This window comes from Candoia aspera, chromosome 6, assembly GCF_035149785.1.
Source record: "Candoia aspera isolate rCanAsp1 chromosome 6, rCanAsp1.hap2, whole genome shotgun sequence".
Taxonomy (NCBI): Eukaryota; Metazoa; Chordata; class Lepidosauria; order Squamata; family Boidae; genus Candoia; species Candoia aspera.
The window spans coordinates 14,370,656-14,384,219 of NC_086158.1; the positions used below are offsets into that span (position 1 = coordinate 14,370,656).

The window sequence follows — 13,564 nt, forward strand, 5'->3', positions numbered from 1 at the left end:
TGCCTTTCTTTCAATCACTATGTCACACTAAATTAGGGTTAGCGACTCACAGACCACATTTGGTCTCTCCACCATGAGATTGCGCTGCTGAAATTCAAGACTTGATTTCTGTGGCTTGATTTTGAGGTTGTTGGTTTGGTAAATCAGGCTGGAAATGGAAGCGTGAGGCCTCCAGAAAGCAAACTGCTTCCTTTTCCAACCTTAACACTATTCTAAATGACCCCCTGAAATGCCAGCGAAATGGGTCCATTTTGCTGCCAATTTTATCAGTGCAGTTTCAAGCTGGTGGGACTTTTAAGGGTGGAAAGGAGATGGTTTATCTCCCAGATTCTTCCTGCTCCAAAACACTAAAACAGGCTGGAAAAAAAACACCCCTGCCCTATTTTGTGACATTTCCTGCAGACTTTCAACTGGTCAGTGGAACAAGTTGTGACCCCCAAGCCTAGGGGAGTTTCCTGCATGCATTAAACCATTATTAAAAGCATTAGCTTTTCCTTCCATTTTGGACTGTTCATATGGTTAGATTACTAGCTCCTTCTGTTAAATTTTGGCTAATCGTAGGGGTTAATTAAGTTTGGATATCACTCTAAACCAGGTATTCTTAACCTTTTTGTGCCATGGACCCCTTCGAGAATCTGGGGAAACCTACAGAGCCTTCTCTGGAAAAAATGTGTTTAAATGCATAAAATACATAGGTCTAGCTTATATTACAGAAGAAACCAATTAGGCTCAAATACACTTATCAAAATATTAAACAATAAATCAAATAATTTCTTGAAGTTAACCAACATTTTGAGTCTAGAGGCCATAAATTACTTGGTTGCCTACATTCATTATTGAATGAAAAACTCAGTTTCTGCTTGAGGGTAGTGAAAATAAAGTTGTATTTTTTCCCATCCAAATTCCCAGACCCCAGGTTAAGAACCCCTGATTTAAACTGTGATTTACCAAAAGCAAATCTTCCAATCCTTTTCTTGCAATTAAACCAGAGGTAAGGATTAATTGGAGGCAAGTATATCAACACTTTAACTAATACCTGTTGATAGCTTTAGTAAAAGAAGCCACAGAGAGAACTGGGTGGCGGATGGCATTTGGTGGAGATAATTTATTCTCTCTAATACATTACCTTATTTAATTCATCCCTCCAAACTTACTACTCCAAGACGTTTGGTGCTCAGATACCCAAATGTCAGAAACCAGTGATGCAGGTTGCAACCACTATGATTGCAAAAGAGAAGATATGAGGTGGAGAGAAAATTGCTCTCTTTCTATGGTGCTGCTTGAACTGCTCCATATTAATAGGGAGAGAACCTTGGATTAGAATTTCAGAATGCTTTTGAAGTATGCAATGATAAGGTGATTATTCTATATTAGATTTTATGGGAGAAGAATATGGATGAAACCTGAAAATAAATCTATTTCATTCTTAAAGCATTCTGCAGTCCACTTCTCACACGATTCCCTTCCATGAACTAAGAATTAAGAGCAGAAATGATTCCCTTTTTAACATAATTTTTCCACTTAAATTTTTCCACAATTTTCTTGCTGGATAGATTCAGGTGAATCTGAATCTCTTCAGAGCTGTGTGAGTAAGGAATTGAGAAAGGTGTTCTGAGTTTTTATAATTCTTTGGGGATCACCTTTTTCACTGACTGAGGGATATTAAAATCAAGCTCTTTGTCTGATCACTGGGAGAAAATGTTTCTAATGGTCCATTCAGTTCATCCATCATATGTTCAAATAAGTCTCTTTGGACATCTCAGTCAAGGAATATTACTTAATCGTGCCCCAACAGTGAACAAGCAATGAGGAGAACAGTATGCATAGCCTATGAGGCTGACATGGATGGGGATATCTAAGACTCCAGGCCCCCAAGATGCCTCCTTCTCAATGCCTTCTCTGCTACTTTTCCATACAGGCCATATTTAGTGTCACAAAGAAGAGCTTTGACACTTCTAAGTTAGGTGACAGATCCTACAATATCAGCCCTGGTAATGAATGAGCTTCATTCATTCATTCATTCATTCATTCATTCATTCATTCATTCATTCATCATATTTATATAGCTGCCCATCTCACAAAATGTGACTCTGGATGGTGCACAAGAGACAGGGATTCTATTCCACAGAGAAAGATAGCAGTCTTCTAGATTAGAGAGTTCTAGAAGAACTGGCCCAATGTGTTATGCTTCTTGAAACAAAGGCCAAGGTGGTGCTCTTTCCATCCATGTACAGAAGAGAGTGGCAACTGAATCTTTCTGCAACACTTTCTGTGCTGTTACTACCAGATCTGAGCTGTCAAAGTCCAGATGACTGCAAGGCAGCAGCCAGGAGATACAGAAAACTCTGTTTGCTCCTGTCTAATGCTGTCCAGATTTTTGTAGCCCAGTTGTGGTAGCCATTAGCAGTAGGCTAAGTACTAAAGACATTAGGTTACCTTAACAGATGCAGAGAAGAACAGGGATCCAACAAGACCCCATGCTACTTCATAGCAAACTGCTCCAGTCTGCCCAATGGTAGGGACAGCCTTAGCCTCTCGAAGACCTTTCCAGTGTTGCAACTGAAGAAAGATGCTGATAAGTTGGAACCAGAGGCAGAAAGGGGCAACAAAGTTGGCAACACCAAGGAAAAAAAAGGGAAGGAAAGGTTGAAGGAGCTGAGGTATTTAGCCTGAAGAAAAAGCGAAGCAAAGGGGGAGCTAATCTTCAAATATTAATAAATATATTAATAAAATATGCCATATTGAAAAGGGCAAGCTCTAATTTAAATAGGTGTCAGTTACACCAGTGGATAGATCACAAGTGAACAGTTGGAGAAATCGTTTAATGGTATGTATGTTCAACAATGAAACCAGTTGCCAGGGAATTTTTTTTTTCAAATTTAAGATAAAGATGTGGCTTTCAACTTGAAACAGCAAGGATATACAAAATTTTCCATAATCAATCTATATTAAACCAAAACCACATTATTTCTATATATCATTCCACTTTGGCAATAATAAAAATCACTAAGTACTCTTCCTCCTTATATTAAAATTTTAAAAAATCGTATAAACTCCTAAACATCCTTCTCCCCTCCAAAAGATAATACATATTTAATTATTCCCTTCCTACCACTATTCTATACATTTCTGTCTACTAAAATAAGAATCAAATTAAAAAGCACATAGATTGTCTGCTATTATACTTGATAATACAACAGTTTTAATAATCTTAATCTTAGAAAGACCAAAAAACAAATACAACTCAAAACAGTGACCTTAAATCCTTAAAACCATCCAAATAAACACATTTTAATCTTAATAATCTTAATCCAAATCTTTAAAAGCAAATGATCTCAATCAAACCCTTAAAGCAAACCAGATAGACATTCTTTAACCCTTATCCCACTTCAAATTAAACCAGAGCATTTACATATCCCCACAATGTGCACAGAGCTTTTCTCTTAAAAGAATCAAACAGCCCAACTGCCCTCCTCAAAAATTCCAACTTCTCTTCATGGCATTCCACCAGAAGATCAATTTCACTTGTGGCTTGCAGATCTCTCTCTCCCTTAAATTTCTCCAAGCCCACTATCCGATCTTCATCCAGCATCTCAATAAAAATCCCAATATCATTCTTAGAAGAAACATTTCCATTGCTGTTAAATTCCTCAATTTCATCCACCACATCCCCAACCTGATGGCACATTTTAAATCTCATATTTTCCAAAATGTCCTGAATATCTTGCATAAAAGCTTGGTAAAAGTCAGAAGAAATCTGTTTGGAAGTCAGAGAAAGTCTGTTTGAAATCCTCCATGTCTCATGCAGTAGATTATGGCACCCCCTAGGAGCTTAACCAGTGAAAGTTGAAGATATGGAAGAGTTCCAAAGTGTGTTTACTAAAGTGAAAGTGAGATAGCAGACAGTTCTCAAGGGAAAGTGAAAACAGAAAGCTGAAGGTTCAAATCAGCCGATTCAACGTGGAGGAAATGCTAATATCTTCAAATTTAATACAAAAATAATAACAGAAAGACAATTGTTTACTCTCAATCCTCCTTTCTATTTGGAAGGAGAATGAAATCCAAAACTTAAAAAAAATTAAAATTAAAATTATTAAAAAATAACGATAAGCACCAAGAGAACCAGCTTCACCTTTCTGTAGAAAGCCTCTCTTGGGGTACATATACTCTACTTAAAAAAAAATACAAATTTGGTGATCTAGAAATGGGGTGGCCGGTCTTAGTGTCCCTTTAAGGCTACAGCACAGCTTGGAAAGTGATGACATCCCCACTCCCCAGCTAGCATTTACCAGCCAAACACGAAAAGCTGCTTGTGATGAAGTAATAAAATTGCTGATGGCTGCAAGCAGCCATCCAGAGGACAGATGGGGTGATTTCAGGTGTTTACCTTTATCCGGAAAATATTTCTGGGCTTCAGGAGAACCTGCCTGAGCCTGAAAAAGTTGTCAGGATGTCAGCTCTGCCTGCTAAGCCTGCAGGCACAGCTGCTCAGTCTGCCATTCCCCACCAATGATTTTTTCTCTTGTGTTTTCACACCTTTTTAGTTCTTTTTTTCTTCTTTGTGGTGTTTTGTTTTTTTTGTAGCTTTTACTCTTCTCTTGAAACTTAAAAAAAAATATTTTTTTTTAAAAAAGGAACCAGTTACCAGGGATGCAGTGGATCAAACCAGGGGAGGGGGAAGTTCAAATAAAGCAGTACATCAAATTAAGCAGTATAGCAGGTTGAATTATTAAAATTATTGCTATTGGTGGTAGCTAATGAGAATAATTTGGGGGGGAAATTCCCCCTTCCAGTTTCATATCAGGTATATCTTCGTGACACCTCAAACTATTAGCCCAGAGGAATCCGTAATGATTCAAGAGAACCAGGTGATTTCATTCCCCTATACTGTTACAAACATATTAATTGGCCATAGGTAAGCCCATATCTCTGAGTTTTAGCTCCCTCCATACATACTATGAGGATAACAACATTGATCTATCTTTCAAGGTTATAGTATGTTTATCTGTGACAAACCCTAGATCATACTATGTTTCATCTCAGAATGTAATTTACTTATCAAACTAGAAGTCATTTTTTTCTTTTTTTCTTTCTTTTTCTTTCTTTCTTTCTTGAAGCTTTGCAGCAAAGGTGCAGCTTTAGGGAAGCCTTTTGAAGCCTCTCCAAAAGATATTTCAAGTATTGCCAGTTTTATTGAAACCAAGCTAGTAATCTGCTACCTGAAGATGAGAAAGCCTGACCTTGCTCTGAACCATTCTCACAGGTAAAACAAAATGCCATGATGGAATCTTTTCAGAGATGCCTTCAAGCACAGATTTGTAAATGGATGCTCAAAGATCACTTGGGTGGGGGGAACGAAAAATCATTCAAGCTCATACATGATCCTGTGATCCAACAAATGCAATGCTATGCCATCTACATTGACTGTCTTTAGTTCCTAGGAAATGTCAAATGACTTATTTATCTCTAATCATAATAGAACCATAGTTCAACTCATCTTCAAGGCACCAAGCTAGGTGAAACTAGACTACAGTTTTGCTGTTCCGTTTATAGGTTTTGTTCAAGTAGTGTAAAAGATGGGAGTAGAACCAATATATAGAAAATGCGGGGAAGGTTTTTGCTAAACTGAAGTATGTCCTAATGGTAAATAATACCCAGTTGTGTAGACACAATGCTTTGGCTGATGGAGATATTTAAAATTTTAAAAGCACATGTAAGGCATTCTTACAAAATACTTGTCATGGGGAAGGCAAGCCTATCAGAATGTCCTGAATGAGGACCTAGGACAAGCAAAAGCAAAGGTATAAAATTAAATAACTAAATAAACAAACATACTCCAGAGTCTAATTCCAAAAGACATTACTAGCAGTCAGAGAAACATACAGAACAGTAGTCAATACATTAGTCTAGACCAGTGTTTCTCAACCTTGACAACTTTAAGGTGTATGGACTTCAGCACCCAGAATTCCCCAGCCAGAATGCTGGCTGGGGAATTCTGGGAGTTGAAATCCACACATCTTACAGTTGCCAAGGTTAAGAAACACTGGTCTAGAAATAAAAGCCAAACCAGTTAAGTTCTGATTGAGATTTCATACGAAAGAAGAGTAGTCAAGACTCAGGAGTGGCAGAGTTGGTTTACCAGGGAGCACTATCAGACATTCAAGATGTACTTCTTGCTTCTAGTAGTAAGCTGTTCCCAGGAATGAGGTTTTCTATACTATTTTCTGATGGCTGTAGTACAATTACCAGGATCTAGATGATCACTAGATGGTAACATCTAGATACAAAATATTCCAGTGGTTGTCCAGATTGTTGAAGACCACAGCTGCTAGCTGTAGGCTGCAGTTTCCCCATCCTTAATTTAACTGGTGTTCATCCAGCTGCAAATCCATGCAGGTTTATTGAACTACTCTGAGGTATGCCTTTACTGCCAAGTTCTGTCCTTCACAAGCCTAACATCCATGTGGGATAGGTGGCTGTGTTAGCATGTCTAGAACATAGACTGGGGTTCCAGATTATTAGGGACTGATTCTTGCCTGGTTCCTATCTTAGAGAATGGCTTACTTAAGGCAGAGGATCTGAAGAGCTGTCTGTTCTATCTTCCTATTTCTTAGAGGAGGCCATGACAACTATTGGCAAAATGGCTGAGATTGTTATCAGTTGCTGCCCTCTTTCCTTGAGTTCCCTAAAAGCTTTCTAACAGTTAGTTTATCTTTGTCCTTCCTTCCTTCCTTCCTTCCTTCCTTCCTTCCTTCCTTCCTTCCTTCCAGATGGGCACATCAAACAAACCAATGGCTTATAACTATCCACTGTTTCTGAGAATGCCTACACAGGCCCCAAAGGTATTTTTTGAAATAAATATGATGCTGGAAGTTGAAGCTTAGTTTTGCAGGATTGAAACTTCCCATTTTATTTCCTTTTAATTAAAATCAGGTGGGGCATGGAAGAATTTCAGCAATGCTTGGATGGCCATCTGTGCACTGCAGAATGTGCAGTGAGCAATGGATTGTATATGGCAAGTTAACCCCCATCATGTATTCCTCCAAGAAGAAAATAAATTGAGTCCAATTCACCTAAGCTTTCTTGCCTTCCCAAAATGAACTAGCTCTGTAGTGAACGATATGCTACAGAATCTGTCAAAACTTCTTAACACCACTGGAAGGTTTCATGCATGCAAAACGGCTTTTTAATTCTTTTCCCGTTCTAGCTTAAGAAATACTTCTGAAAATAATGGGCTTAAAGTGGAGCTGGTATGATGGCTGTTTCACCCATCCTAAAGTCAGGTCATAACTTAAACCATAGCTATCTATTTCTGTTGACTTTGGCTCAACTGCTAGTCACCCAGATGTCAGTCACCTAGGAAAATAACTGTGTAAGAACAGAGATTAAAACTCATTTCATTCTCCTATACAAAGGACCTTCTGGAAGATGAATGGCTGCTTTAAGTTTGCCACTGTTTCTTAATTACTGGGATAGGAAATATTGTACAAATTACTCAAGTGATATTTTTATTAACTTACTCATAGTTGGGTGAGCCACAGTTTGGATGATAACACTTGTTATACATTATGTTCATTATGCTGTATAGATATTTGTGGCTCATATTTCACAAGAGGAAAAAAGTCTCTTGTATGCATGAATACAATTCATGAAGTAATAAAATTGAGTATTAAAATCTACATTCGCATGGAGAGGTGTCCTTTCAGCCCTATCCTATCCTGGTTTTTCCTAATATCTGATTATCATCAGGGTTATTTTTCCACCAAGCAAAATTTCCCCAGCACACTTGCACCCTAAAAATATTTATTTTAGACTGATAGATGGAATAGAAGCTACTGGAGCCAAACCTGCTATCCTAGTAGTTGGGTGAATCCAAGTAACAGTGCCTAATATGCAATTAACATTGCATACTATCCAATTAACATTCTCAGGAATGAACTTACCTACACAGTGGTCCACTGATAGTAACACAAGTGTTAAAACCATCTTAAGATGAAAGAGCAAGGTAACAGAAGGGATTCTTGCTAGCAGTCTGCTACAGACCACTAAACCAGTCAGAAGAAGTAGATGAAGATTTATTAAAGCAGATAACTGAAGTCTCAAAAAAAGCATGAAGTGGTTGTGATGGGAGATTTCTACTACTTAGACATCTGTTAGAAGACTAATTCTGCCAAATGCAAGATATTAAATACACTCTTGACTTGTGTTGCTGATATTCTTTTCTTTCAAAAGGTTTATTTGGACACTAGGGGGTCTGCTATCTTGGATTTAGTCTTTACTATCAGGGAGGAGTTTATTGAAGATATTAAAGTGGGTATTTTGGTGCAAGTGAGCTGCATTCTTAGGGTTCCTGACTTTTGATCAACAGTCAAACTCCAACCATGGATTTTAGAAAGGCCAACTCTAATAAACTAGAATAATAATAAGAAAGTTGCCATGGGGAAAAAAAAAAAATCCTTATATGTGAAGGTGTTGCAGCCAGCTGGAATTTCTTGAAAAGGGAATTAAGGATAGTACAGTCCCAAATGATATCATTAAGGAAGAAAACAAAAGAAGCCAATCTGGCTGAATAGGAAGTTTAGAAATAGATGGCTCACTAAGACTAAAACAGGATGCTTACTGGAAATGGTGGGGGGAAAAAATGGTGAAAGGTCCCCTGTGCCAGCACCGAGTAATGTCTGGCCCTTTGGGGGGACGCCGATTTCGCGACGTTTTCTTGGCAGACTATAGCGGGGTGGTTAGCCATGGCCTTCCCCAGTCGTCGCCTTCCCCAGCAAGCCGGGTGCTCATTTTACTGACCTCGGAAGGATGGAAGGCTGAGCCGGCTACCCGAGAGAGAAACTAGCTTCCACTGGGATCGAACTCGGGTCATGGGGAGAGTTTTGGTTGCAATACGGCCGCCTACCACTCTGCGCCACACGGGCACACTGGAAATGGTAGGAAGGAGTTAACAACCAAGAAAATCTAGAAAGCTTTACCTCAGAAATATAGAAATGAGATTAAGAAGGCAAAGGAAGAAAATGAGGCAAAGATGGTTTCTTCCAATATGTCAACAGTAAGAGGAAGACAAAGGAGACAGTAGACTCACAAATAACAAATGGAAATCTTAACAGATAACAACAGAAAGCAGGAGATCCCAACTCCTATTTTCTCTCTGTCTTACATACAAAGCAAATAGGAGTCCAATTAAGATAGACTAGGAACAAACGCAACAAGGGAGGGCATGTGTCAGTAAGGATATGGTAAAGGATCTTCTTGTTAATTTCAGTATCTTCAAATCCCCAGGCCCTGATGAAAGACACTTTAGAGTATTAGTTAGAGGGAACTGACTAAAGAGTTGTTGGATTGCACTGTTGTAAAGTGGATCCACTACTGACTTGCTAATCATATTCATATTCAGAATTAATAGCGCTATACTGAGCTATTAATGGAGAGCAGTAATCAGTGAGATCTCACAAGGATCTGTCTTGAGACCAGTATTGTGCAACTGCCTGGATAACCAGATTGATGGGCTGCTTATCAAATGTATGGATGACACAACATTGGAAGGTCTGGCCAACACCTAGGAGGACAGAATGAGATTGCAATGTAATCTGACAGTTTGGAAGACTGGGCTGAGAGGAACCAGTTGTTCTTCAGCAGGTAGAAACAGGTTATTACACTTAGGCTTAGGAAAAATGAGGCACACATTCAATATGGGGGATTAATAGCTTCAACATATATCAGAGAAGGATTTGGGAGTGGTTACTGAAAATTATCTGAATATGAGCCAGCAGTGTGAGACAGCTGCTAGAAGGACTAATACAGTTCTGGGCTGCATTGGAAGAAGTATTATATCAAAGATATCTGAAGTTCTTATTTCCCTCTACTCTGCACTGGTGAGACCATGCCTGGACATCAGATTTCCAGAATATTAGTTAGAACAGGTTCAGGGGAGAGTGACAAAGATGATACAGGGACTTGAGGACAGGATCTAGCCTGGGATGTTCAGTCTGGAGGAAAGACTCCAAAGACTTGGTTTCAGTGTTCAGGTATATAAAAGGATGCCATAGGATACATAGTCAGGAACTATATTCCACTGCTATAGAAACTAGAAATAATAATGAGTACAAATTGCAGCTACTTATCTTTAATGATGGGTATAAGTTGCAGCTACTTATATGTAGTTTAAATATAAGGAAAAACTTTCTGTCGGTAAGATCTCTAAAGCAGTGGCACAGTCTACCTACAGAGGCTGCCAGTTCTCAGTCCCTGGAAGTTTTTCAGAACAGGCTCTCAGATGCCTCTTAAGGGTGTTTCATTGGTTTTATTTCACACTGCAGAGTGTTGAGCTGGATGGTGCTTGTAGTCCCTTCCAAATTTACTGTTCTTTGATTTTGTCACCCTACTGCAGATAGAAGCAAACTTTGTAGGGAATGGGGGAATGGGAGAACGTAAGAACATAAGCAGTGCCCATCCAGTCCAGCTGTCTGTTCTCATAGTGGCCAACCACCTGCGTAAGGAAGCCCACTAGTCTCCCAGTGGATGGCCTTCAGAGGAAGTCACACTGCCATCAAGGCTAAGAGCTATTGATCCCCACGACTTCCATGAATTGGTCCAACCCTTTTTTAAAGCCAGCCAAGCAGTTAAAATTTGGATGGAAATTTTTGAATGTGTTTCTTTGCTTATAAATCAATATATGAGAACATAATGCAATGAAATTCCTCATATCCTCTTTTTGTGGCAAAGTGGTCTTATATTGCTCCCTTTTCCTAGTATACTTTTCACCTTCTTGACTAGCTTACCCTTCTCCCTCTTGGCTAGCTTTCCTTTCAAACAGAGGAGATTGGTTCATATATCTCTTGGATATTAGTTAAGGCTTTGGTGCTCCCTAAAGATAGTTGCATTTTAAGCTGCTAGTTTTGCCTTGTTCCTCTGCTTTTTATCCTGTTTTTGGCAGTTTGTTGAACACTGTAGTTGCAATGCACTGTATATGTCAGGGGCGTTTGCTGGGTGTGATCAAAACAGTCAAAAAAAGTCATGGTGGGGGACAGGACAGTGGGATTGAATCTCCCTGTATGCAATGCACATAGAAAATGAGCAGAACTTCAGTTGCATTATCACAGCCAACATTTTGATTTTTTTTTTTAACCATACCCTGCGGACTTCCCTGGTAAATATATTGATAGATAAAATAGCATACAAACATTACAAATAAATAAATAAATACTGCACATGTGGCTAGTGAATGCAGAGAAGGAATATAAAAGAATTCTTCCGTAAATTTCAAGGGAAACAAAATGGGTTGTTCTCCTCCCTCCAGGCTATACAGTAGGACAAACAGTAGCGTCACATGAAGGTCACTAGCATTTATCTTTCCCCAATAAAATCTGGAAAAAGCTATCGGAGCAAAATGTACACTATTGAATACTACATTCAAATAGCTGTGGTTCTGTTTGAAAAGACAGCTAACCCTGAGGACATTTGCATTTGAAAAGCCTGAATCTTGGAGATTTACTTGGCCAGAAAGTGAAAACAAGGTGATTTTATTTTTTAAAAAATGGTTCTTAGGCAGATTACATTAGCAGTTACTAATACCAAAGCTTCATTAGGAGATGATGTGCAGAAAGACTTTCTCTGTTAGAAGATATTACAAATATAAATTGTTAGGAAATTGATTTTTTTAATTCATTGGATTTTTAAAAAAATATATCTGTAGAACAAAAATTCCAGACTGGAATATTGTGCTATTATTGTAAACAACAATGTGGCTAACATCTTTAGTGATATGCTGAACTCTAACCCTTCCACTGAACAAAATTAGAGGAATTCTTAGGCAGCTGAGCTATATGTCTTACTATATGATACAGTCTGGAATTTTGCGGACATATTAATTAGTGTGTCAATTCAAACCCCTTATTCTGACATTTGGCAAATCACTGTATACACGAAGAGAAAATATGGATGCATGCACCAGCCCTGATCCCCATCCCCTGTTGATGGACAGGATGTGCAAAGAATATTTTTGCCTGCTACAATTATAGCATATTCCATGGTTGAGAATCAGAGTTGAAAAACAGCCTACAAAATGAATAGCCAAATTAACTCTTACATTGCTTGACCTAATGTGCTGAGCAACTCACTTTCTAGAAACAGCAATAGAAGGCTGGACCTTCTTTGTCCAACCTGCCCTTAAAAAGCCCAAGAGAATTAGGATTTAGATTCTTTGTGGATGAAAACAGTAACTGGCAGAGATTCCAGTACCCATGTTAGAATAATATTTTTATTGGAACAACCCAGTCTACCAGCTCTCATGTTCTCTAGAGCTCTTTCATGGGGTAGTTGTTAAACAAAGCCTAATGGGAAGAGGGGAAGTGGGTCAGTATTTAAGCCACAGGTTTCCATTAAGTATAATCTTAAAGTAGGATAGTGTGATGCAACTAGGGCTTTCTCTAAGTTTATTTTTATTTTCATTTTATTTTCTATCCCGCCTTTATTATTTTGCTGGAATAAAGATAAAAACAATATTTGATCCCCATTTTTCCAAATACAAAAGCAGCTGTTGCCTCCAGATCTGTTTGCAGTTTCAGTTGAAGCAAACAAATTCCTTGAGAGATGGAAATGATTTCTCTAATAACCAATATGGCTCCATTTCCATTCTGTGAAAATTGGATAATAAAGACTGTAGCAGTTCAATGTGGGAGAAAAAGATTCTGTATAACCTGAAGTTGAGATCTTTTGAAGAAACGTTATTTCCAAGTTAGACCTTTTTTCTACCTTGTCATAATATTCAACTTTGTAAATATACAAATAATTGATGATTTTTGGCTGCCTTTACTTTTTCCTTTGGAATTCCCTTGGAATTCATTCATGCAAATTGCTATGTGGTCATCCTGGTAGGCAACTATCAGAAAAAGGCTAAGTATTCCCACTGCAGTTTTACACAACTGCAGTTTTACACTAAAACTAACATTAACCACCCAGAGTCATTGTTGAGATGGGCAGTGGAAAAATGTGCTAAATAAATAAATAAATTTGTTTGACCAATCTGAAACATTTGTATAACTCATTCTGAACATTTCTTTGGGGTGGTTTGCACTAAAGCAAAACATACACCCACATAATAGAACTATAAATGATAAATGTTAAATACAGTATTTACAAATATGGGCAATGGAACATATACAATAACATTCATAGCTATACCAGAAATGTCAATATCTCTAAAACCTTCCCAAAGAATCTGAAATACTAAGTGTGAGAAAATGTTTTTGAAAATGTTGACATGGCTTTGAAAAAAAATTATGTGGACCCCAAATGAATTTGGGGGCAAACTTTTCCACAACTGACAGTGGCATCTCTCTAACAGCTACATGCCTCACATGACTTGGCACAAGGACCTGGAGAAGCATCTCTGAAAAAGATCTTTGAGTAACTATATACATGAGGAAGCAATTCTTTAAATCAGGGGCTGACAGGCCTCAGGCCTGTATAATCTATCTCTTTTGTTTTTATAAGCCTGACTTCCACTAAGTGAGCATGGTACAAAAGAAAGATACATATCTGATTTAAATTCTGAGCCCAG

At 38.2% G+C, this 13,564-nt stretch overlaps 1 protein-coding gene across 1 annotated transcript in view; it reads left to right on the forward strand.

Moving 5' to 3' along the window:
• Positions 1-13,564, forward strand: part of SPATA16 (spermatogenesis associated 16) — a 177,008-nt gene that overhangs the window by 25,489 nt on the left and 137,955 nt on the right. Inside the window, exon 2 of the mRNA XM_063307870.1 lies at positions 5,118-5,263. Within this exon, the coding sequence (XP_063163940.1) occupies positions 5,118-5,263 (146 nt within the window). The remainder of the gene's footprint in view (positions 1-5,117; positions 5,264-13,564) is intronic.